The 21705-nt window shown below is 45.7% G+C and overlaps 1 protein-coding gene and 1 non-coding gene across 7 annotated transcripts in view; both read left to right on the forward strand.

Annotated features, from left to right (window-relative positions):
* Window positions 1–21417, forward strand: part of LOC139392494 (signal peptide, CUB and EGF-like domain-containing protein 1) — a 155890-nt gene extending 134473 nt beyond the window's left edge. For 3 of the 6 annotated variants that reach the window (XM_071140490.1, XM_071140487.1, XM_071140489.1), the window contains 15 exons: window positions 5966–6094; window positions 9772–9888; window positions 10626–10748; window positions 10889–11008; window positions 12493–12591; window positions 13828–13944; window positions 14231–14383; window positions 14657–14851; window positions 15789–15950; window positions 16436–16603; window positions 16683–16844; window positions 17509–17706; window positions 17914–18066; window positions 18249–18328; window positions 18470–21417. In XM_071140490.1, the coding sequence (XP_070996591.1) occupies window positions 5966–6094; window positions 9772–9888; window positions 10626–10748; window positions 10889–11008; window positions 12493–12591; window positions 13828–13944; window positions 14231–14383; window positions 14657–14851; window positions 15789–15950; window positions 16436–16603; window positions 16683–16844; window positions 17509–17706; window positions 17914–18066; window positions 18249–18328; window positions 18470–18622 (2129 nt within the window). In that variant the 3' untranslated portion in view covers window positions 18623–21417. Of the gene's footprint in view, window positions 1–5965; window positions 6095–9771; window positions 9889–10625; window positions 10749–10888; window positions 11009–12492; window positions 12592–13827; window positions 13945–14230; window positions 14408–14656; window positions 14852–15788; window positions 15951–16435; window positions 16604–16682; window positions 16845–17508; window positions 17707–17913; window positions 18067–18248; window positions 18329–18469 lie in introns of all 6 variants that reach the window. The other 3 variants (XM_071140488.1, XM_071140492.1, XM_071140486.1) reach the window with 1 other exon arrangement.
* trnak-cuu (transfer RNA lysine (anticodon CUU)) lies at window positions 16200–16272 on the forward strand. Its single transcript has one exon. It is a non-coding gene; the product is annotated as a tRNA-Lys (tRNA).
* Window positions 21418–21705: the final 288 nt, after the last annotated feature.

The following is a 21705-nucleotide window of genomic DNA, read 5'->3' on the forward strand; positions in this document are numbered from 1 at the left end:
CCTCGACTTCGGCGATGTCATCTACAAAATAGCTTCCAATACTCTACTCAGCAAACTGGATGCAGTTTATCACAGTGCCATCCGTTTTGTTACTAAAGCACCTTATACCACCCACCACTGCGACCTGTATGCTCTAGTCGGCTGGCCCTCGCTACATGTTCGTCGCCAGACCCACTGGCTCCAGGTCATCTACAAGTCTATGCTAGGTAAAGCTCCGCCTTATCTCAGTTCGCTGGTCACGATGGCAACACCCACCCGTAGCACGCTCCAGCCGGTGTATCTCACTGATCATCCCTAAAGCCAAAACCTAATTTGGCTGCCTTTCCTTACAGTTCTCTGCTGCCTGTGACTGGAACGAATTGCAAAAAACTCTGAAGTTGGAGACTTTTATCTCCCTCGCCAACTTTAAACATCTGCTATCTGAGCAGCTAACCGATCGCTGCAGCTGTACATAGTCCATCGGTATATAGCCCACCCAATTTACCTCCCTCATCCCCATACTGTATTTATTTTATTTACTTTTCTGCTCTTTTGCACACCAGTATCTCTACCTGCACATGTTTTTCTGATCATTTTTCACTCCAGTGTTAAAAATTGTAATTATTCACTCCTATGGCCTATTGCTTACCTCCTCATGCATTTTGCACACAATGTATATAGATGTATATTTTTTTCTACTATGTTATTGACTTGTTTATTGTTTATTGTTTACTCCATGTGTAACTCTGTGTTGTTGTCTGTTCACACTGCTATGCTTTATCTTGGCCAGGTCGCAGTTGCAAATGAGAACTTGTTCTCAACTAGCCTACCGGATTAAATAAAGGTGAAAAAAAATTATCAGGATACATTGTTATAGGAAAACACAGGCCCTGACATCTGAGGACTATTTCATTCTGATGTTCTTTTACATCACTCAACTGTATATATTTGACTTAATTTATCTGACTTGGCTTGTTGCACGGTGGACTGATTATTGGGGACATGCAATATCTGACCGTCCTCCTTCTCTTGGTCTTTCCTCCCCCTCCCTTCTCTTTTCGCCCTCCCCAACTACTTCCCTTCTGCTCCTGTTTTTTCTTTACCCCTCTCCATCTACCCTCTCTTTTTTCTTCCAGTCACCTCTCTTCCTCTCCCTTCTCCCCCTGTCCTCGTCCCCCCTCCTCCCCTCCACACCTGTCTTAGTTGAGTCTTCCCTGTGGTGTCTTGCTTGACTGACTCTCCGACGCAAAGGCTTAGGTGTTAATCCCCAGCAGTTTTCATCACTTAGAGAACCAATCAAAAAGGGCTTAGCCCGTGTAATCTGCCATGCTATTGTCCTCTTCCTCCTCCCTCCACTCTTCCACTTTCCTCTTCTTTTATTTCCCTTTCTCCCTCCTCTTAATACTCCCTCCTTTGCTTTCTCTTCCGTCTCTTCCTCCTCCCTCTACCCTTCCACGTTCCTCCTACTTTCTTCACCTACTTTTCTCCTCCTCCACTAAATCTACCTCTTCCACCTCCACTTTATTTTCCATCTCTTCCTCCTCCTCTTTCCTTTCCTCCTTTCCTCCCTTGTTGAGTGTGGCATTGGCAATCCTCCAAGGAGGGAAATATACCCAATGACCCTTTCCAGGGTTCGGCTGAGGGCACATAGTTAGAAAGAGGAAGGGGTGAGGAGAGAGAAGGGATGGGGTTAGGGAGAATGTACCGTGACATCAGATCACACCAGGCTGGAGGGTTGGCACTGTATGCACAGCCCCAGGGGATCCGGCTCGCTTGTTATTCCAGATCTATGTCTCTGGATTGTCTCATACACCTGGGCCTTTATTCCAGAAGGATTCAGGAAGACCTAGTCACATGGGCAGTAGGAGGGGGAGGGAGGGGTAGATGGAAGTTATGGGAAAGTCCATCAAATCCCTGGATGGTGTAAGCCTTTGGGGGAGAGGAGGGAAGGGTGGGGGGGTTCAATTATGTATTCATTCAACACCCCCCCCCCCCTCTCTCTCTCTCTCTCTCTCTCTCTCTATCTCTCTCTCTCTCTCTCTCTCACTCTCTCTCTCTGTGTCTCTCCCCACTTCTCCAAGTCCTTGCATGGTGGGCTAGACAGTGTTGTGTACAGCAGTAGCAGCAGGCTGTTCCATTAGTTCCAGGTAAAGAGCGTGTCATAGGATCAGACAGCAGAGGCTAGTGGAGGATCTCTCTCAACAAGCCCCCTGAGCCTGTATCATGCTGAGCACCGTGAAGCTACCATTACACTTGATACCATCACATACACAAATGCACACAAATGCAAGAGCGTGCACACAAATGCTCACACACGTATACACACACATGGCCATACGCACACACACACACACAGACACACACGCACACACCGTGCGCCCAGACACACACATGCCAAGAGGAGGAGAAAGAGAGAGAAAGAAATCAATAGAAAGACAGAATAATGAAACTGCATAAAGAAATGGTCTGGCAGCAGAAAAGAAACCACTGGTGAATGAGACTTCAGTCATTGTATCAGAGATATCTGAAAGAATGAAAAGAAAGAGTGAATAAATAAAAGAATGAAAGAGGCAGGTGAGGCCTTCAGGGGACAGCGATGGGACTCCCATAGGTCTGTTTGCTCTGGGATAATATCTTCCCGGTGTTGTGACAATATGTTTGTGACTGAGGCCGGCTGCCCCACACCGACACCCTGGCACTGCGGTTACGACTTGTTGTGTGGATGGAAACCTACTTTACCACCACAACGCAGCACGGCCAGTGTTCATGTTGTCTTTCAGGCCTGCCAACTCCTGGCTTCTTCCTGCTAGCACAAATAAGAGCATTAGGAAAAAGCCCACTTCTCTCTGACTCCCCCTGTCTCACCCTTACTCTCACCCCGACTGCCTCCCCCCGTCCATAAAGACTCTTACAGAGGCTTAGAATAGATTTCCAAGGCATTAGTGAAGCCTTTTATTGGCCTGTTGTCTGCCAATTTGGAGATCTCCATCCCAGCATGGCAGTGGCTGTGTGGGAGAGACTGCTAAAGGGGGAACACTTTAGCACGGCAGAGTTCTATACTGTGTGTGTGTGTGTGTGTGTGTGTGTTTGTGTGTGTGTTTGTGTGTGTGTGTGTGTGTATGTGTGTGTGTGTGTGTGTGTGTGTGTGTGTGTGTGTGTGTGTGTGTGTGTGTGTGTGTGTGTGTGTGTGTGTGTGTGTGTGTGTGTGTGTAAAAACTCGATTCTCTTCAACCAGTATTGCCTATTGCCTTAGTGCAAGTATTCCCAAACTAGGGTACTTGTTTTAAAAAATAGTTTTCACTTTTTCAGTGAAAAAGTCCATTTATATTTTCCAACTGATCAGTACATTTGCGTGAGGTTTTTTTCTCGCCTGAGTAGCCTCGTTTCACTGCCAAAAATACAATTAAACCATCTGGTGTTCAGTGAATTTACAACACAATGTCAAATACAGGTAGCCTAGTGAAATAATTAACATCACATTAACCGTTACTCTCTCGCGAGAATTCCACTAACTATATGTAGCCAAACGTAGCTGCTGCTCGTTCCGTTTGCTCCAAATGGATAAATGGGCCCGGGTCCATAGAGACACATACCAGCTCTACTACCAGCAGTACTACACCTGCACCTGTCAACGACACTCGTTCTGCTTCCACGAGCACATCCAATGCTAGCATCAGTAATTCTAACTTTGTTGTTAGCCCAGATAGCATGGACACTGACAGTTGTGAATCTGATGCAGCTGAAGAGCTACTACCCCCTTACCCGGGAAAGCACCAAACGTTGGACCATCGAAGTGGCGCAAATATATTATGAGAACTACATTGATTGTTCACTTATATTGGGAGTAGTGCCTTTCCTCAGCCACAGTGTGTTATATGTGAAAAGTACTATCTCACAACTCAATGAAACCTTTACTCTTGCTCAGACATTTAGAAACAAAACTTGCCAATTTGAAAAATAAGCCGCAAGCCGCTGGAGTTTTTTGAGCGAGAATTAAGACGACTTTCGATTAGTAAGACATGTATAAGAGCAGCAGATACCATTAATAAGAAGGGTCTAGAAGCGTCTTATATGGTGAGCTACCGAGTAGTTAGGACTGGCAAGTCCCCATACTATTGTGGACGACTTAATTCTTCCTGCTGCCGTGGATATGGCTGGGACAATACTGGGGGGAAAGGCCCAAAAAAATATACTGACAATGCCTTCATCAAACAACACAGTTTCACAACGCATCAGTGACATGGCAGGAGATGTTTTGAAACTATTATTGCTTCGCATACAAGCCAGGGAATTCTATGCATAACAGCTGGATGAGTCAACAGACGTGGCGGGCTTGGCACAGCTCCTGGTATATGTCCGTTACGTTTATGGGGGGTCAATTAAGGAAGACATCCTCTTCTGCAAACAGGAGAGGATATTTTGAAAGTACTGGACAGCTTTGTGACATCAAATGGACTTTGGTGGTCAAGATGTGTTGGTATCTGTACTGATGGCGCAAAAGCCATGACAGGGAGACATAATGGAGTTGTAACGCGCGTGCAAGTAGTTGCTCCCGACGCCACTTGGGTACACTGCAGCATCAACCGAGAGGCTCTTGCTGTCAAGATAATGCCTGACAGCTTGAAAGACGTTTTGGACACTACAGTGAAAATGGTTAACTTTGTTAAAGCAAGGCCCCTGAACTCTCGTGTATTTTCTGCACTATGCAATGATATGGGCAGCAACTATGTAACGCTTTTACAACATACAGAAGTGCGCTGGTTATCAAGGGGCAAAGTATTGACATGTTTTTTTTTAAATTGAGAGAATAGCTTAACGTTTTCTTTACTGACCATAATTTTCACTTGTCTGACCACTTGCATGATGATGAGTTTCTCACACGACTGGCCTATCTGGGTGATGTTTTTTCTCGCCTGAATGATCTGAATCTAGGATAACAGGGACTCTCCACAACTATATTCAATGTGCGGGACAACATTTAGGCTATGATTAAGAAGTTGGAGCTCTTCTCTGTCTGCATTAACACAGACAATACACAGGTCTTTCATCATTGTATGATTTTTTGTGAGCAAACAAACTCAAGATTACGGACAATGTCAAATGTGATATAGCGAAGAACCTGAGTGAGCTGGGTGAGCAATTACGCAAGTACTTTCCCGGAACGGACGACACAAACAACTGGATTCGTTATCCCTTTCATGTCCTGCCTCCAGTCCACTTACCGATATCTGAACAAGAGAGCCTCATCGAAATTGTAACAAGCGGTTCTGTGAAAATTGATTTGAATCAGAAGCCACTGCCAGATTTCTGGATTGGGCTGCTCTGAGTAGCCTGCCTTGGAAAATCACACTGTTAAGACACTGCTGCCCTTTGCAACCACGTACCTATGTGAGAGTGGATTCTCAGCCCTCACTAGCATGAAAACTAAATACAGGCACAGACAGTGTGTGGGAAATGATTTAAGACAGAGACTCTCTCCAATACAACCCAACATTGCAGTTATGTGCATCCTTTCAAGCACACCCTTCTCATTAACCTGTGGTGAGTTATTCACAATTTTGGATGAACAAATAAGGTTTTATATGTAAGATGGTTAAATAAAGAGCAAAATTATTGATTATTATTATTATTTGTGCCCTGGTCCTATAAGAGCTCTTTGTCACTTCCCACAAGCCGGGTTGCGACAAACTCACACTCATTCTTATGTTTATTAAATGTATCGTATAGTGTGTGTGTGTGTGTGTGGCAGACTTACAATGATGGCATAAAACAACATGTGAGAGTGCGCTGACCCTGGTGCTAGAGGGGGTACGGCAGCTGGAGGTTGAATGTTTGAAGGGGTACGGGACTATAAAACGTTTGGGAACCACTGCCTTAGTGTATGTATCTGTGGCCTAATGCTCGCTCTCTCTCTCGCTTTCTCACTCTCTTACTCTCTGTCTCTTCCTCTCCTCCCCCCCATCCCTCTCTCCCTATCTCCATACAGACATAGATGAATGCCAGGAGGCGACCAATAACGGCGGCTGTGACCATTTCTGCAAGAACACGGTGGGCTCCTTTGAGTGCAGCTGCCAGAAAGGACACAAGCTCCTCACTGACGAGCGCACCTGCCAGGGTGAGCAGCCCGCCTGGCTGACGGCTGTCATACAATCCTGTCTGATGACGTCACAATGCTTTTAAGACAGTTACCTTTGGAAACCGGTGCCGTCGCTCCGCGATCAGATCACGGAAGGAAAGTGTCACGGGAATAGGGACCGTGGAAATGGATATACTAGAATATACAGTCGGCCTAGTAGCTTCTATCATACGTCTCTATGATAGTAACTCACTCATGTGCTTCATGTTCAGAGAAGGATCATACGAAGGATCAAAACGGGTCGGCCTACAAATCATTCACCTGGAATGACATGCACAGATAGGCTTGTTAGTACAATTGACTTGACATCCTTCAGTGGGTGTAATATACTGTCAGTTGTATTAAGGCATTCTGCTTCTCTCTTCATATCTTATCCCTGGTTTTGTTTGGAGGACAAATGCAGATTCCTCTATACAAGTCACAGCAAGAGAGACAGGAGAGGCACACATCACAAATTATTTTATTAACAACAACACCCTGCAGTGTTTTTGTCCCCGAACCAAAAACACCAAACAACTCTATCCCAGTGTGTGTGTGTGTGTGTCATATTAAACACCAAAAAACTGCCAACTAACAGTTTATACAACTCCATACATGCCAATATCACACTCAGCCTGGGTGTGTGCTGATGGGAGGAACACACACATACACACACACACACCGACACGCTCCTTCCACCCATCAGCTTACCTGATTGTAAAACTTAACTTCCATCTGCTAACAAGTGGTATTTCTGTTCAGATTTTTATTTTTAACTTTTATTTATTTAATGTTTTAAATCTTTCCATGCTGGTAAGCTCTTCCAGGGAAAATATCTCTTGGTAATACGTGTCGGAGAAGACCTACAGCTATGCCAGCTTCCTCCGGAGAGAGAAAGTGGAGGGGGAGACAAATATAGAGAGAGAGTCTTTAGGCAGCCCCTGTGCCTGTACAAGGGCAGGGGTGATGGAGAATGGGGTGTGCAATAATCACCAGGAACATAAAGACTCCCTACAGGTAGCTGTATTAAAACAATATCGTAGAGGTCAAGACGACAGAGGGAGCAGAGCTTTAGCTTTGCAGACACAGTATGCTTATTAAGAGGCAATAGACAGGCTACATTCTTTGGTATTTTAATAAACAGGGACACTGTCCTTGGGTGTGTTACACCCGACCGCACAAACAGACAGACACCTGCACATCAGCCAAGCCAACAACTGGCACCTCTCTGTGAAATGAGATGATACAAGTCGTTCCAGTGCTGCGCGGTGGCTGGGGTTGTGGTCTGATGCTAGTTTAATTAATCAGGTATGATAATGTAACCCGAGCCCGTCATATAGACAGTTGCCTGGAGGACTGTAGCAAAGCAGCCAACAGAAGCCAGGCCTCAACAACTTCCTCCTCATGACAAACTTTATCACAACACACCGTATTTTTAGCCTCTGTAAATCTCCACAGCCCAGATGACTTGGTATTGAAATTAGCCCAGGTGAGTTGGAGACGCTGGACTGAAGAAATGTGTTGCTACTGTCAGCCACCCAAATATGTCATTACATCGGTCTCACTAAAGTTGAATAAAACAATTATAAACCAAAACCAGGGCTTGTATTTGCAAGTGTCTCCGAGTAGGAGTGCTGATCTTGGATCAGTTTGACCTTTTAAGTCACAATGAATATGATTATATTTCTAGGGGGGGGGCTGATCCTAGATCAGCACTCCTACTCAGAGATGCTTGATACTGTACATACAGCCACTGGTCCTGACCACAGTGAGTTGGTCTGATCTTTCCCAGACCTGGGGTGGAGGGCTTGTCTGAAAGACTGAATTGGATCGGGAAGTCTCCACTGAGAACACCTCTTGGTGTTGTTTAGTGAGCAGAGCTCTGCTTTTGACTCCAGTCTGATTAATGGACCGGTCTTATTAGCTGTGGCTGAATAATGGGTGTTTGTGTGGAGAAGAGCCGTAGAGAGTAATATCTATGAGTCATATATCAGCTTGTTGGTTTCTCAAAAGGAAGCAAACATGCGCTCTGCTACAACCAAGGACGATGACTTAATTGTCAGTCCTACACTAGTCAAAACTAACGTTTAGCATGATTATAGGCATGTCTATGTATTGTGTGGGAGTGCACAGATCTGTGTGTATGACTATCCAGCAACCAACCTGATATCCTTACTGACACAGACCCTGTAACCCTATCAACCTGTCACCTGTAACCCTGTCACCCTGTCACCTGTTGCCCTGTAACCCTGTAACCCTATCAACCTGTCACCCTGTCACCTGTAACCCTATCAACCTGTCACCTGTAACCCTGTAACCCTGTCACCCTGTAACCCTGTCACCCTATCAACCTGTCACCTGTCACCCTGTCACCTGTAACCCTATCAACTTGTCACCTGTAACCCTGTCACCCTATCAACAAGACACCTGTCAACCTTTCACCTGTAACCCTATCAACGTGTCACCTGTAACCCTGTTACCTGTAACCCTGTCACCCTATCAACCTGTCACCTGTAACCCTGTAACCCTGTCACCCTGTAACCCTGTCACCAGTAACCCTGTAACCCTGTCACCTGTCACCCTGTAACCCTGTCACCTGTAGCCCTGTAACCCTGTCACCTGTCACCTTGTCACCCTGTAACCCTGTCACCCTGTCACCTGTAACCCTGTCACCCTGTCACTGTTTAGACCCCCACCCACATAACCAGGTTGCATGTACACTGTTATTCCAGACAGAATATTTTCAAATGCTCCTGCAGTGTCCAGTCCTCCAGCCCCCCCCAACACACACACACACACACACCCACTGTCTCCCCACATGGATGTTAACTCTGTCCTAACTGTTATGTAGACACTGTCTATATTGTCCATCAGTCCTTGGTGAGGGCATGGTCAGTGTTAACTGTCCTAACTGTCATGTAGACACTGTCTATATTGTCCATCAGTCCTTGGTGAGGACATGGTCAGTGTTAACTGTCCTAACTGTCATGTAGACACTGTCTATATTGTCCGTCAGTCCTTGGTGAGGACATGGTCAGTGTTAACTGTCCTAACTGTCATGTAGACACTGTCTATATTGTCCATCAGTCCTTGGTGAGGGCATGGTCAGTGTTAACTCTGTCCTAACTGTCATGTAGACACTGTCTATATTGTCCATCAGTCCTTGGTGAGGGCATGGTCAGTGTTAACTGTCCTAACTGTCATGTAGACACTGTCTATATTGTCCATCAGTCCTTGGTGAGGGCATGGTCAGTGTTAACTCTGTCCTAACTGTCATGTAGACACTGTCTATATTGTCCATCAGTCCGTGGTGAGGACATGGTCAGTGTTAACTGTCCTAACTGTCATGTAGACACTGTCTATATTGTCCATCAGTCCTTGGTGAGGGCATGGTCAGTGTTAACTCTGTCCTAACTGTCATGTAGACACTGTCTATATTGTCCATCAGTCCTTGGTGAGGGCATGGTCAGAGTGACCCACTATGGTCCAGTTCATGGCAGTATCTCAAATGGCACCCTATTCCCTAGGAGCCCTGGTCCAATGTAGTGCACTATATAGGGAATAGATTGTCACGGGGCTCTAGTCAAAAGTAGTGCACTATATTGGGAATGGTGCTATTTTTGGACAGCCCCCGTGTGTAAACAGTAGCATTACATACAATCTGTTTCTCCTCACAGATATTGACGAGTGTTCCTTTGAGAGGACCTGTGACCACACCTGCGTCAACTACCCTGGCAGCTTTGACTGTGTCTGTCAGGAAGGATACACTCTGTACGGCCTCACACACTGCGGAGGTGAGTATAACACAGACATGCATGGGATTGCACGCACGCACACACACACACACACACACATACGTACGTAGAAAGATATGGGAAAGAGATAGACAGGCAGCTAGGGAGAGGCACTGATAGAATTAATTGATTGACACAAAGTGAGAAGCCCTGAGAGACTGACAAGGAGGAAGAGTGAGTAAGAAAGAGAGGGGAGAGAGAGAAACAGAAAGATAAATAGTTTTTTCATTGTGTGTGTTGGTGAGGGGTGACCGAGCACGTGCAGACGGAGCTGCCGAAAGCACACTCGCACCTCAGTTCCCCTGAATAGCCCTCCGTACCTGCGTCCCTGCCTGTGTGTGCATGTGTGTGTGTTGTACCTGTTTACACACATGTCGAGCGGGGGGCACTAGGTGTGTGTGTGTTGTGTGTGTGTTGTGATCCCACTTCACCTGGCCCTGTCTGACTGACAGCCATGTTCTTCAGAGGTAGACTAAACAGGCCACTGTCTAAAGGGCGTTTCATTAGCAGTCAACAGATACCAGTCAGTCAGATATAGAGCACGGAGAGGACATGAGCTGTCTGTCTCACACTGATGACATCACACACTCACACGTAGCACATGCTCTGTCTTGATGATGTCATTCTGAACTTTGACGATACCCAACCACGTACGTGTGCGCAGACGCACACGCACACACACACACACACACACACACACACACCCTCTGACTGTATTCTATGTGGTTGTGTCTCAGACATAGATGAGTGCAGCATTAACAACGGGAGCTGTGAGCACAGCTGTGTGAACACACAGGGAGGCTATGAGTGTCTGTGTCCACCCGGTCAGAAACTCCACTGGAACAAGAAGGACTGCACCAGTAAGCACCTAAACGTCTACTGTGTGTGTGTGTCTTATATACACATAGGAGAGTGTGTGTGAGTGTGCGTGTGTGTCATCGTTTTTGTGCTGTGACGGGTTGGTGGTTGTCACGGTGACGTGACCCTCTATGTTCCTCAGAGGCGGTGAAGTGTTTGACCGACGGGAAGCCAGCGCCGCGCGCCCAGCTCAGCTGTGACAAGAGAGGAGGGGTGGAGGTGTGCTCCCTCTCCTGTCCGTCCAACGCACTCTTCCTCGCAGGTACGTGGCTCAGACCTACACACACACACACCTTACAGCAAGGAGGAACTGTTTTACTCAAAGACCACTCTTTCTCCCCAGCAGAATCCTAGCCTTTAACCTCGACTCTCCTCAATCTGCAATCTACACTCCCTCCTTCTCTGGTTAAACTACATTAATCCTCTACCTTCTCTGATCTGGACTGGTCTGGTGAGGTTTAGTCCCATGCGCTAGTATTCAGCTGACTCTTATCGATGACCAATGCCTGTGTAGCAGCGTGTTTACTGAGCTCCAGCCACTCCGCTTTCTCTGCTGCCCTCTAGAGGCCAAGGCGAGTCCTCACGCTGCTCTCCATTCAAGCAGAGCTCCACTGAAAGTTTCCCACTTGAATGAAGGGCTCAGATTAAAGAACTAATCTATCTACCTACCTACCTTTCTCAGTCACTGGCCAAAGGATCCATCAGGGAGCATTTCAGCTAAAAGTATTTCACTCAGTGAGTGATTTCGTCTGGTGTTGCCCCTAAGGCTATAAATGGCTATAAAGCTATTGGCTGTCAATGCAGGCACCCTGGTCCTTCTGCGAATGTGCTTAACACAGACGAACATCTGTAAAACAATTACATTCTTTAATCGGGCCTGCCATATTTCTGTTGGGACTGTTTTGAGTAGACAGCTACTCCGTTTGGTTTGGCTGCTGTAGTGTGAGACTGATGGATAGCGCTCAAACACAAAGTGAAATAATATTGCTTTTTTATCTATCTGGAGAATGTCTTAATTTGGGGGAGAAGGAAAGCTTTTAAATTCTTGTGGTTGTACTTTATTCACATCCCACTTTATGAGCTCTGAAGTCTTCATCCCTCATTTGACTATCTAGATGTGTGTGTGTGTGTGTGTGTGTGTGTGTGTGTGTGTGTGTGTGTGTGTGTGTGTGTGTATGTGTGTGTGTGTGTGTGTGTGTGTGTGTGTGTGTGTGTGACTGAGGTGTGTGTGTGACTGAGGTGTGTGTGTGTGTGTGACTGAGGTGTGTGTGTGTGTGTGTGTGTGTGACTGAGGTGTGTGTGAGTGTGTTTTCTTTTATGGCAGACTTCATATGGCAGTCTCTTGTAGCTCTTAAATACTAGAGAAAGTGAGGCCATAGAAAACGAATACAAGTATTTTACTCCTCCGCACTCCATCAGAACCTCAACTAGCCAAGAGAAACACACACACACACACACACACACACACACACACACACACACACACACACACACACCCCAGGCAGTTAGCGTAGCAGGGAGATTGGGTCACACTGCTCCTCAGACGGACCCCTCTATCACTTTGACAGCAATCCCATATTTCCTCATGTCCCATGTCACCCTGTCCCTCAGTGCTGTTGGTTTAATAGCCATAAACAAGTCAGCCAGTGGCAGAAGACAGGGATACTGCAAGCAGAGCTGGTCTAAATGGATCGACCTTGGATGGACAGGGTTGTAACTGACATGTACTTGTGTGTGTCCCGCCAGACTCTGAGAACAGCTACACTCTAAGCTGTGGTGTGCCGGTGCAACCTGGGAAGGCACCGCAGAAGAGGAACGCCACCACCGCACTGCTCACCTGTGCAGGTATGCAATGCATTATGGGACATGTATTATGGGACAGAGATGTCATGCTTTGTTCAATATGAAGATATTTAACCATACCACTTCAGTTAAAACACACACATACCATGAGATCAGGGTCTCGCAGCTCGGTCATGACCTTGTAGTGTCGATGCAGTTGACATCTTTTCACTTCTCTCGTTGCCGTTGAGTTTAAATTCCTCAATTTCTTCATTCCCTCCATCGGAATCTTCACTCCCCTGCCTTTGGTGCTCGCCATATCGTCACTCCTATATTTCCTTCAGCACTCTGTAGATTCTGAACAGGGAGAGGGCCCTCGCACGGCCAGAGGAATGCACTGAGAGGGAGAGAGAGAGAAAGAGGGAGAGGGGTGGAGAGGTAGATGGAGAGTGTGTGTGAGAGAGATAGAGATGGAGAGATATAAAGACTCACCATCTGGCTGGGGGTGTGAGTGTTAAGTGATGTGAAATACGGTTACGATGATGATGGTGGTGATGATGATGGTGGTGATGATGACGGTGACGATGATGATGGTTACGATGATGATGATCAAGACAGCTTATGTGGAGTCCCAAACCACTAACAGCTCAGTCCATTCAGCGCCTCTGCTTTTCAGCAGCAAACTGGAGCCAGTGGTGTCCTGGTGAGTATGTTGTTAGTGGTTAATGGACAGAGCCACACACACAGCCCTTCATGGCCTCTCAGTGTGCTGTGTGTTTACCTGGCTCCGATCTCAATGTTCCTATCCACTCAGCGTACCCATAACCACACACACATACACACACACACTGACCCTTGCGTGTCTCCAACACCTCGTTAAAAGGACAGCCATCCCGACCACCCAATAAATGACCGACAAACAGACACAAACACACACATTCCGTCTACAAGCCTCCCTGGTGTCGGCTGGACTGCTGATCACCGGGACGATGTGGGTTTTTGGTTTTGCCTTCATTGCCAGAGAGACAGGCAGAGCGTGATGAAGCATTTGGCTGCGTTAGTTCCTCTCTGACCTAAACTTCACCTCAACCAGGGAACACCAATAAAGGTGGCCTGGAGATGCGCTCTGAAGTGTGTGATCATATGCCATGGGCAGTGGACCATCATTAAGGGCCCGGAGTTGGTCAGGTCAGGTGATCAGGATAAAACTCCTGTCCCTAATTATGATGTTATTCATAGGATGTCAAAGGTCATTCATTAGTGTATATTTCTGTGTCTTTCTCATTTATGTAAATGAAGATACGTTACCCCCGCCCATCAAGCAGAAGGCCCGCTTCAAGGTCAAAGATGCCAAGTGTCACCTAAGACCCAGGAACAAGGAAAAACACAGAGAGATGTCCAAGCCGAGCCTGCAAGGTAAATCCTGCTACTCCTAAATGACTGTACAAACTGTACTGTATAACACAGGCTACTCCTAACTTAGAGTGTACAGCATCAAGTAATACAGACCGAACTAGGACTAAGAAGGTATACACGATGCAAGATACTGTAGCAGTAATATAAACCAACAGTTAGATGTGCCCTGAGCTGTGCCCTTACACCTGCCATAACTCCGAAACAAACAATACTAAACAATGCACAACAGCATCCTATCAACTTCCTCTTCTTATCTTCTTCCTCATCCTCCTCTTCTTCTTCTCAGGGGGTCCGCTCCCGTGTACTGACGACTGCCAGGTGACCTTTGTCAATCTGAAGTGTGACTCGTCCAAGAAGCGGCGGCGTGGACGCAAGTCCCCTTCCAAAGAGGTTTCCCACATCACAGCTGAGTTTGAGATGGAGATGAAGGAAGCCTCAGGTCAGTGTGACTGTGCAACCTCAGGTCAGTGTGTGTGTGTGTGTGTGTGTGTGTGTGTGTGTGTGTGTGTGTGTGTGTGTGCTGATTGCATATACGCTACATTTTAGACTCATGTAGCCTATTTCTGTATGGGTGTGAGCAATGTGAGCTTTCTGTTATATTGAGTGTGTGTGCTTATATATTCCTCTCTGCAGACTTGTGTAACGTGGACTCTGTGTATTTATTTGTGTGTGTGTGTTTGTGTGTACTGACTGTGTGTATTCCACTCCCCAGACTCGTGTAACGTGGAGTGTGTGAGGGAGCGTATGAAGCAGAGGTTACAGAGTGCCATGCGGACCCTGAGGAAGTCCATCAACAAGCAGCAGTTCTATATCCAGTTCTCTGGTACCGAGTACGAGGTGGCCCAGAAACCTGCACTGCACGTTGAGCAATGCAGCACCGGACAGGTCTTACGGGACGGCAAGTGTGGTGAGCATCCTGTGCAAGGCATCCTGGGATATGGAGTTCTGGGATATGGAGTTGTTGTAGCTTACTGTTCCATGTGCAGGTAATAAAGAAAAACACTTGGGTAAATTAGGGATACAAAGTATATTGAAAGCAGGTGCTTCTGTACAGGTTTGGTTCCTGAGCAATTCCTAAACAATTAATATCCCATAATGCTTAAGGTCATGTATAAAAATGCTGGGCAGGCCCAGTTGCCCATTATGTTTTGTCTGCCATCTCAACCCAATGGTGAATGTGCATAAAGATGGCTGCCCCCATGTACTTACCACAAATACCTTTTTTGCCACGTTCGGCGTTTTGTACATTACTCTCCGTTACTCCTTTTTTTGTATCGGTATAGGCCTACACGATCCCAATTCTAGCTCCAAGATGCCGGCAATTAGAAAAACGGGAAAAGTCGATTGTGCTGATTTACTGGCACCATTGAACCAGGTCGCGCGCCGTAGTTTAAGAACTCTGTAGCTAAAAACAATGACGTCGTAACTGAATTCCCCCGTCTTTATGCACCTTTATTGAACACTTAAGAGAGATTCTGGAGTGATGCCTGAGACAGCATTTTCCACCACCATCAACAAAACACCAAATGATGGAACTCCTTGAGGAAGAATGGTGTCGTATTCCTCCAGTAGAGTTCCAGACACTTGTAGAATCTATGCCAAGGTGCACTGAAGCTGCTCTGGTTTGTGGTGGCCCAACACCCTATTAAGACACTTTATGTTGGGGTTTACTTTATTTTGGCCTATACATCACAGCTGCAGTTTGACACAGTGTGTGTAGACTAAAGCCAACTTCCGTCTCTGTTTATGCAGTGTATGTGGTATATACATTACCATGATATGCTAAACATGTCTCTCTCATCTCTCTTTCTCTGTGTGTACGTCTATCTCTCTCCCTGTCTCAGTGAGCTGTGGTGTGGGGACGTACTATAGTGGAGACCATGATCAGTGTGTCGTGTGTCCCCCTGGTACATACCAGGACACAATGGGTCAGCTGTCCTGTGAACCCTGCCCCAGCACCGAGGGACTGGGCATCGCCGGGGCCAAGAACGTCTCCCAGTGCGGAGGTGTGTGTGTGTGTGTGTGTGTGTGTGTGTGTGTGTGTGTGTGTGTGTGTGTGTGTGTGTGTGTGTGTGTGTGCGTGTGTGCGTGTGTGCTTGTGGCAGTCTTATGTCCGCTGTGGTTTGGCACCACCCTGTGGTTTGGCACCACCCTGTGGTTATTAAACGGTATTCCAATTCTATTGGAGACCATGGTCTGTTTCCCACTTTGTCCTCTAGATAGCAGCAAAGACCCAGGATTCCATAGATAGATCAGCCCGGCTAGCTCAGTCGGTAGAGCATGAGACTCTTAATCTCAGGGTCGTGGGTTCGAGCCCCACGTTGGGCGTTGCCTTTTGATTCACAAGGGATTTCATAACCTCACCAGCGGTACTCTGGAACTGACTCCATCTCATTAGACATTGAAGTTCTACTTCCAACATTATAGGTCAGTTGAAGAGATGTACGTTATAGAGCCTTGTTAAACCTCTTCCTCTCTCCACCTCTCCCAGGCCAGTGTCCGGCTGGTCAGTATTCGTCAGATGGGTTCCGTCCCTGTAACCCCTGTCCCCTGGGCTCCTTCCAGCCGGAGCCTGGCCGTGTACTCTGCTTCTCCTGTGGAGGTGGCCTCATGACCAAGTACGAGGGCTCTGTCGCCTTCAGGGACTGTGAGGCCAAAGGTGAGAGAGAGAGAGAGAGAGAGAGAGAGAGTGTGTGTGTGTATTACTCTCATGTTTGTGTGTGTGTTTCTCTCCGTAGTCCACTGTGCTCCTGGACACCACTACAACTCCAGTAACCACCGCTGTATCCGCTGCCCAGCCGGTACCTACCAGTCAGAGTTTGGACAGAACTACTGCATCACCTGCCCTGGCAACACCACCACCGACTTTGACGGAGCCACCAACGTCTCTCACTGCAAGAGTAAGGCCAGTCTCCCATTAGTGCAGTGAATTATTTTAGTGTTGCACATGGTTAGAGGACTCAAATGACAAGTTGTCTTGGTGTGACACGTGCTAAAACATTTCAGTTCCCAGCATTGGGGAACATTCTGGCGCCCCCTGCGTGCTCCATGTTTATTTCTATAGGCACATCACTGTTCATGGCAAACTGTTCACACAAGAGAATTTTGCAGGTTTAAAGCTTATTTCCTGCAATTCTACTCATTATGTCATGGGGTTCAAAGAAAATGTTTCAGTTTTGAAGCAAATTTTCTTGCAATCCTACATTTTGCCATGTCTAATGTGTATTCATGTGATGTTTGAGTGACAAAAAAAATTACAACAATATCTGTGGACTAAAAAACCTAAATATAAAGACAGTAGCTGACATGGGCTAGTTGATCTGGACATTTCTGACAAGTTATAAATAGCTCTCTGAGGTATGTAATGACTGACATGACAAGAGGAACTGATTAGAGGAACCAATTTAGACATGTCACCTTGTGCATTCTACTATTACAAAAAAATCAAATAAAAGAACCACTGCTCTAAGCTATAAACGTGTTCCTTGCTGCTAAATTAGTTCAATTCAAAGCCATGGTCTCCAGTGCTTCCTGACTCATCCAAGTCTCTTCTCCCTGTCTCAGACCAGGTGTGTGGGGGTGAGCTGGGAGACTTTACAGGCTTTATTGAGTCTCCTAACTACCCCGGGGACTACCCGTCCAATGTAGACTGTATCTGGACCATCAACCCCCCTCACAAGAGACGCATCCTCATCGTGGTGCCTGAGATCTTCCTCCCCATCGAAGACGAGTGTGGAGATGTGCTCGTCATGAGGAAGAGTGGTACGCACAACCAGGAAATTCATTCTTACTGTGCCAGCCAATCAGACAGCATGATATTTAATTTCATCATCTAGCCAGGCATTTAGATTGGTACATTATTGTAGTTAGTCTATCTTGCTATTTTAATATTCATCAAGTATTATTTCAGCTCTTGGTTGGTCCATCTGTCTGTCAATTAAATGTAGCCCCTCCCTCTTCGTCCCTTAGCCCTGCCCACCTCCATCACCACCTATGAGACGTGTCAGACGTACGAGCGGCCAATCGCCTTCACCTCCCGCTCCCGCAAGCTCTGGATCCAGTTCAAGTCCAATGAGGGCAACAGTGGCAAGGGCTTCCAAGTCCCCTATGTCACCTACGATGGTCAGTCTGCTGTAACTTCTACACTTCTAAGCTGCTCAGACTCCCTAACATTCAACAGTGCCTTATTAAGTCAACTATAATGTACAGTGTGACAAGGTGTGTTTGATGGTGGAATCTTAATACACTTTTTGTGTCAGCTGAGTAATGTAACCCTGTGTTTCTTCCTGTCTGTTGTTTTGAAGAGGACTACCAGCAGCTGATAGAGGACATTGTCCGGGATGGCAGACTCTACGCATCAGAGAATCACCAAGAGATACTGAAAGTAAGCAACTCTTCATTATGTCCCATTACTGTGTATTGTATATTGTAATTAATAAATAATACTATACAGTGTATAGTATATTATCTTCACTGATAACTCCCGCTCTCTGTCTCTCCCTCCCTCCCCCTCTCCTCCCTGCAGGATAAAAAACTGATCAAAGCCCTGTTTGATGTTCTGGCTCACCCCCAGAACTACTTCAGGTACACGGCACAGGAGTCCAAAGACATGTTCCCCCGCTCGTTCATCAAACTGCTGCGCTCCAAAGTCACACGGTTCCTACGGCCGTACAAATAAGCTGCTACGCCCCCTGTCTGTTACCCAGACGCTTACCCTACTCCCCCTTTCCACCATCTACTCCTCCCGACCCTTCACCTACGTCCTTACCCTGTCAACATCCCCATGTGTCTTCTAATCCCTACGTCTATACCCCTACATCTCTCCTACACCGCCCCCCGCCAATCTATCCCTCTCTTCTACACCCTCTACTCTGAAACACTTCTCTTACACCCCCAACCCTACCCAGAGTTCCTCCTGAATCGCAATCCCAGCATTCTCTGCACAGGAACAGAGAACCGTCTCTCCCTCTTTTGTCTTTTTTTCCCCTGCAGTCCTCGTTTTAACTTTCCAGCTTTTCCCCTGTACTTCTGTTTTGGTTTGTTTTTGTGTTGTTGTTGTTGTTTTGGTTATATTTATATGAGTTAGAACTTGCAGAAGCCCACAACATGGATGTTTGATATATATGTAAGTACAGACATGTTGGCTACAAGTAAAATGTATGTGTATCTATGTACGTATGTATATTTGTGTGAACATACGTATGTGCACGTAGATGTGCACGCAGATGGTGTGCGAGAGTGATGTCACACGCAGGTACATAGATGTATCTTTATTTTGTTATTTTAAAAGGCCCCTGGCGTGCACAAAAAAATGATTGGTGCACTTATATCATATTCTGCATCAACATTTTCACATGGGAAATAAAGACATTTCTGATTTCGGCATCCCAGACCATTCCACCTCAAACTGAGTACAGTAAACGAATAAGTTTGATTTTCCAAAAAGTCACTTTTCTTTAAAGATATATAACAAGATGAAAAAACTACCTGCAAGTAACAGTCGTTGCTATAGAGAGTAATGTATGTGATGTAACTAATATTTGGAACTTTAATTGCACTTGAATTTTATATTGTGAACTGTAGAAAAAAAAATCTAAGTTACATTTTTCCTTATGTTTTGTGTTGTATAGAAATGTATTACCTTGGTTGTAGCAAAGAGAGAGACAAAAATATGTCCCGTTTTGTTCTCACCACAAAAAAACCCAGCGTTCAATTGTTTAGACAGACACCATCAAATCCACCCATTTGGCCTGAAAAGCAGTATTGCCAGTAAGTAATAATTTAAAGGGAAATGTCCTTAACGACCCACTACTATTTTAGTTGTGGGTGTGCTCCCATCTCCTAACTCTGCCTCATCCCTTTAAGACTCTCCTGACTAGCTGCCAGAGAAAAGGGGTGTTTTGTGTAAAGCTTCTTATATGATGGCACTAAGTGCACACTCAAAACCACCTGCTTTTTACGAGTGTCCACTCTCAATCCGTCCTATTTGGACTTCTCCCAGTTTATGTAAGTCATCAACCTAGACTGTTGATTTAATATCTGTAACAAATATGTTAGTTTGTTTATATTTCTGCACAATGCAAGTGGAGAAAATATGTATTGTATGATGATGAGACTGTTGATTTGGAGGTGAATGTAGTAGCAGAGAGACAGAGGTCTGTTTGAAAGTATTGTGATGTCTATGAGAGTATCTGTATGTACATAGCACTTGCAACTGTAACCATAACCCAGAAAGTGCCCCAACTGACCTCAACTAGTCAAATGTTCTGACAAAATACACTTTCATTGTTCTCCCCCTTGTAACACTCTCCCAGCAGAGTCCGTTTAAACAATAAGGCCCTGAGCCGTGGTATATTGGCAATATACCACAAACCCCTGAGATGCCTTATTGCTATTATAAACTGGTTACCAACGTAATTACAGCAGTACAACAACAAAAAATCTGTCATACCCGTGGCATATGGTCTGATAAACCACGGCTGTCAGCCAATCAGCATTCAGGGCTCGAACCACCCAGTTTATAATTGCCTATGCAGCACATCTATTACAGACCTATTAAACTGCTAATACACCGCTACTACACGGTTATAAATAACTTAAATTATTTGTGCTGGACACAAGGATGATAAGCATAACTATATGGCTTGTATCTTCTAACCTAGAGGCCATATACTGAAGGCCACTGATATGGGATCAGAAATAGTCATTCATTCATAAAGTCTGCTTTGTGCCCTAGCACTGATCCAGGACCTGTTCATTCCAGTCTAATCGTAACCCCCACTGTTGTGTGTAGAGTTGTGTCAGAAAATTGTACTAGTCGTCAAATCAAAGCTCAAGGGACCTTGCAAACTCTCCTCCAATGAGCTTTGAGTTGAATTGAGCTAACAAGGGCGGAGGAAGCATGGATTTGACAGCTAATGTTTTCAGATACAACCACAGTGTTTGTCCACTCAGTCCACTCAAAATGGTTGCCGCCTGCAGAGGTGTAGCTAATGTTGGTACAGTGCACCCACTTTCTGTTGAGGGATGTTTTGGGCGTTTAGTGTGTTTGATGATGATGATGATGATGATGATGAAAATCGGTATGAAATGCAACATTTTTTATGATTGACTTTTCCTGAGAATGTATTCTATTGTGTGTGTGTGTGTGTGTGTGTGTGTGTGTGTGTGTGTGTGTGTGTGTGTGTGTGTGTGTGTGTGTGTGTGTGTGTGTGTGTGTGTGTGTGTGTGTGTGTGTGTATGTGAGAGAGTGAGACAGCGTGTGTCAGTGTGTGAGTAGTTTGTGAGATCGAGGTGGAGAAAGAGAGATATTGTATGTAGGTACTTTAGGCCATTTTATAGAGGGATAATTTTAACGTTTGTGTTAGTCGGTTGTACCCAAAGAGAGAAAATGTATCACAGTGTTTTGCCATTGTTTGGTCCATGAAAATCCAGTAAAGAACAAATTCAAATAAAACAGTAGCAGAAAAACAACTCCACCATGCTCTGTAATCTTCCCTTGCTACACTTTACTTTGCACTTTTCCATATTATCTAGCATCTTTTGTCTCCATGGGTGACTGCAGGGCACCTTACACACACTGAAATATGTTTCCTGAAAATGTAGCTGGCTGAATTCACATCACAGCCAAGTTAGCATTGTTGTTTCTTACAGTAGCTGCAGCATTAAATGAGTCTGACAGCCAAATCTGGTGATTTCTTTTGAACTTTACAGGACGTTATCAACGCTGAGAATCTCCAGGCAAATGAGAGAGTGGCAAAT

The sequence above is a fragment of the Oncorhynchus clarkii genome, chromosome 33 (assembly GCF_045791955.1).
Source record: "Oncorhynchus clarkii lewisi isolate Uvic-CL-2024 chromosome 33, UVic_Ocla_1.0, whole genome shotgun sequence".
NCBI classification, from domain to species: Eukaryota; Metazoa; Chordata; class Actinopteri; order Salmoniformes; family Salmonidae; genus Oncorhynchus; species Oncorhynchus clarkii.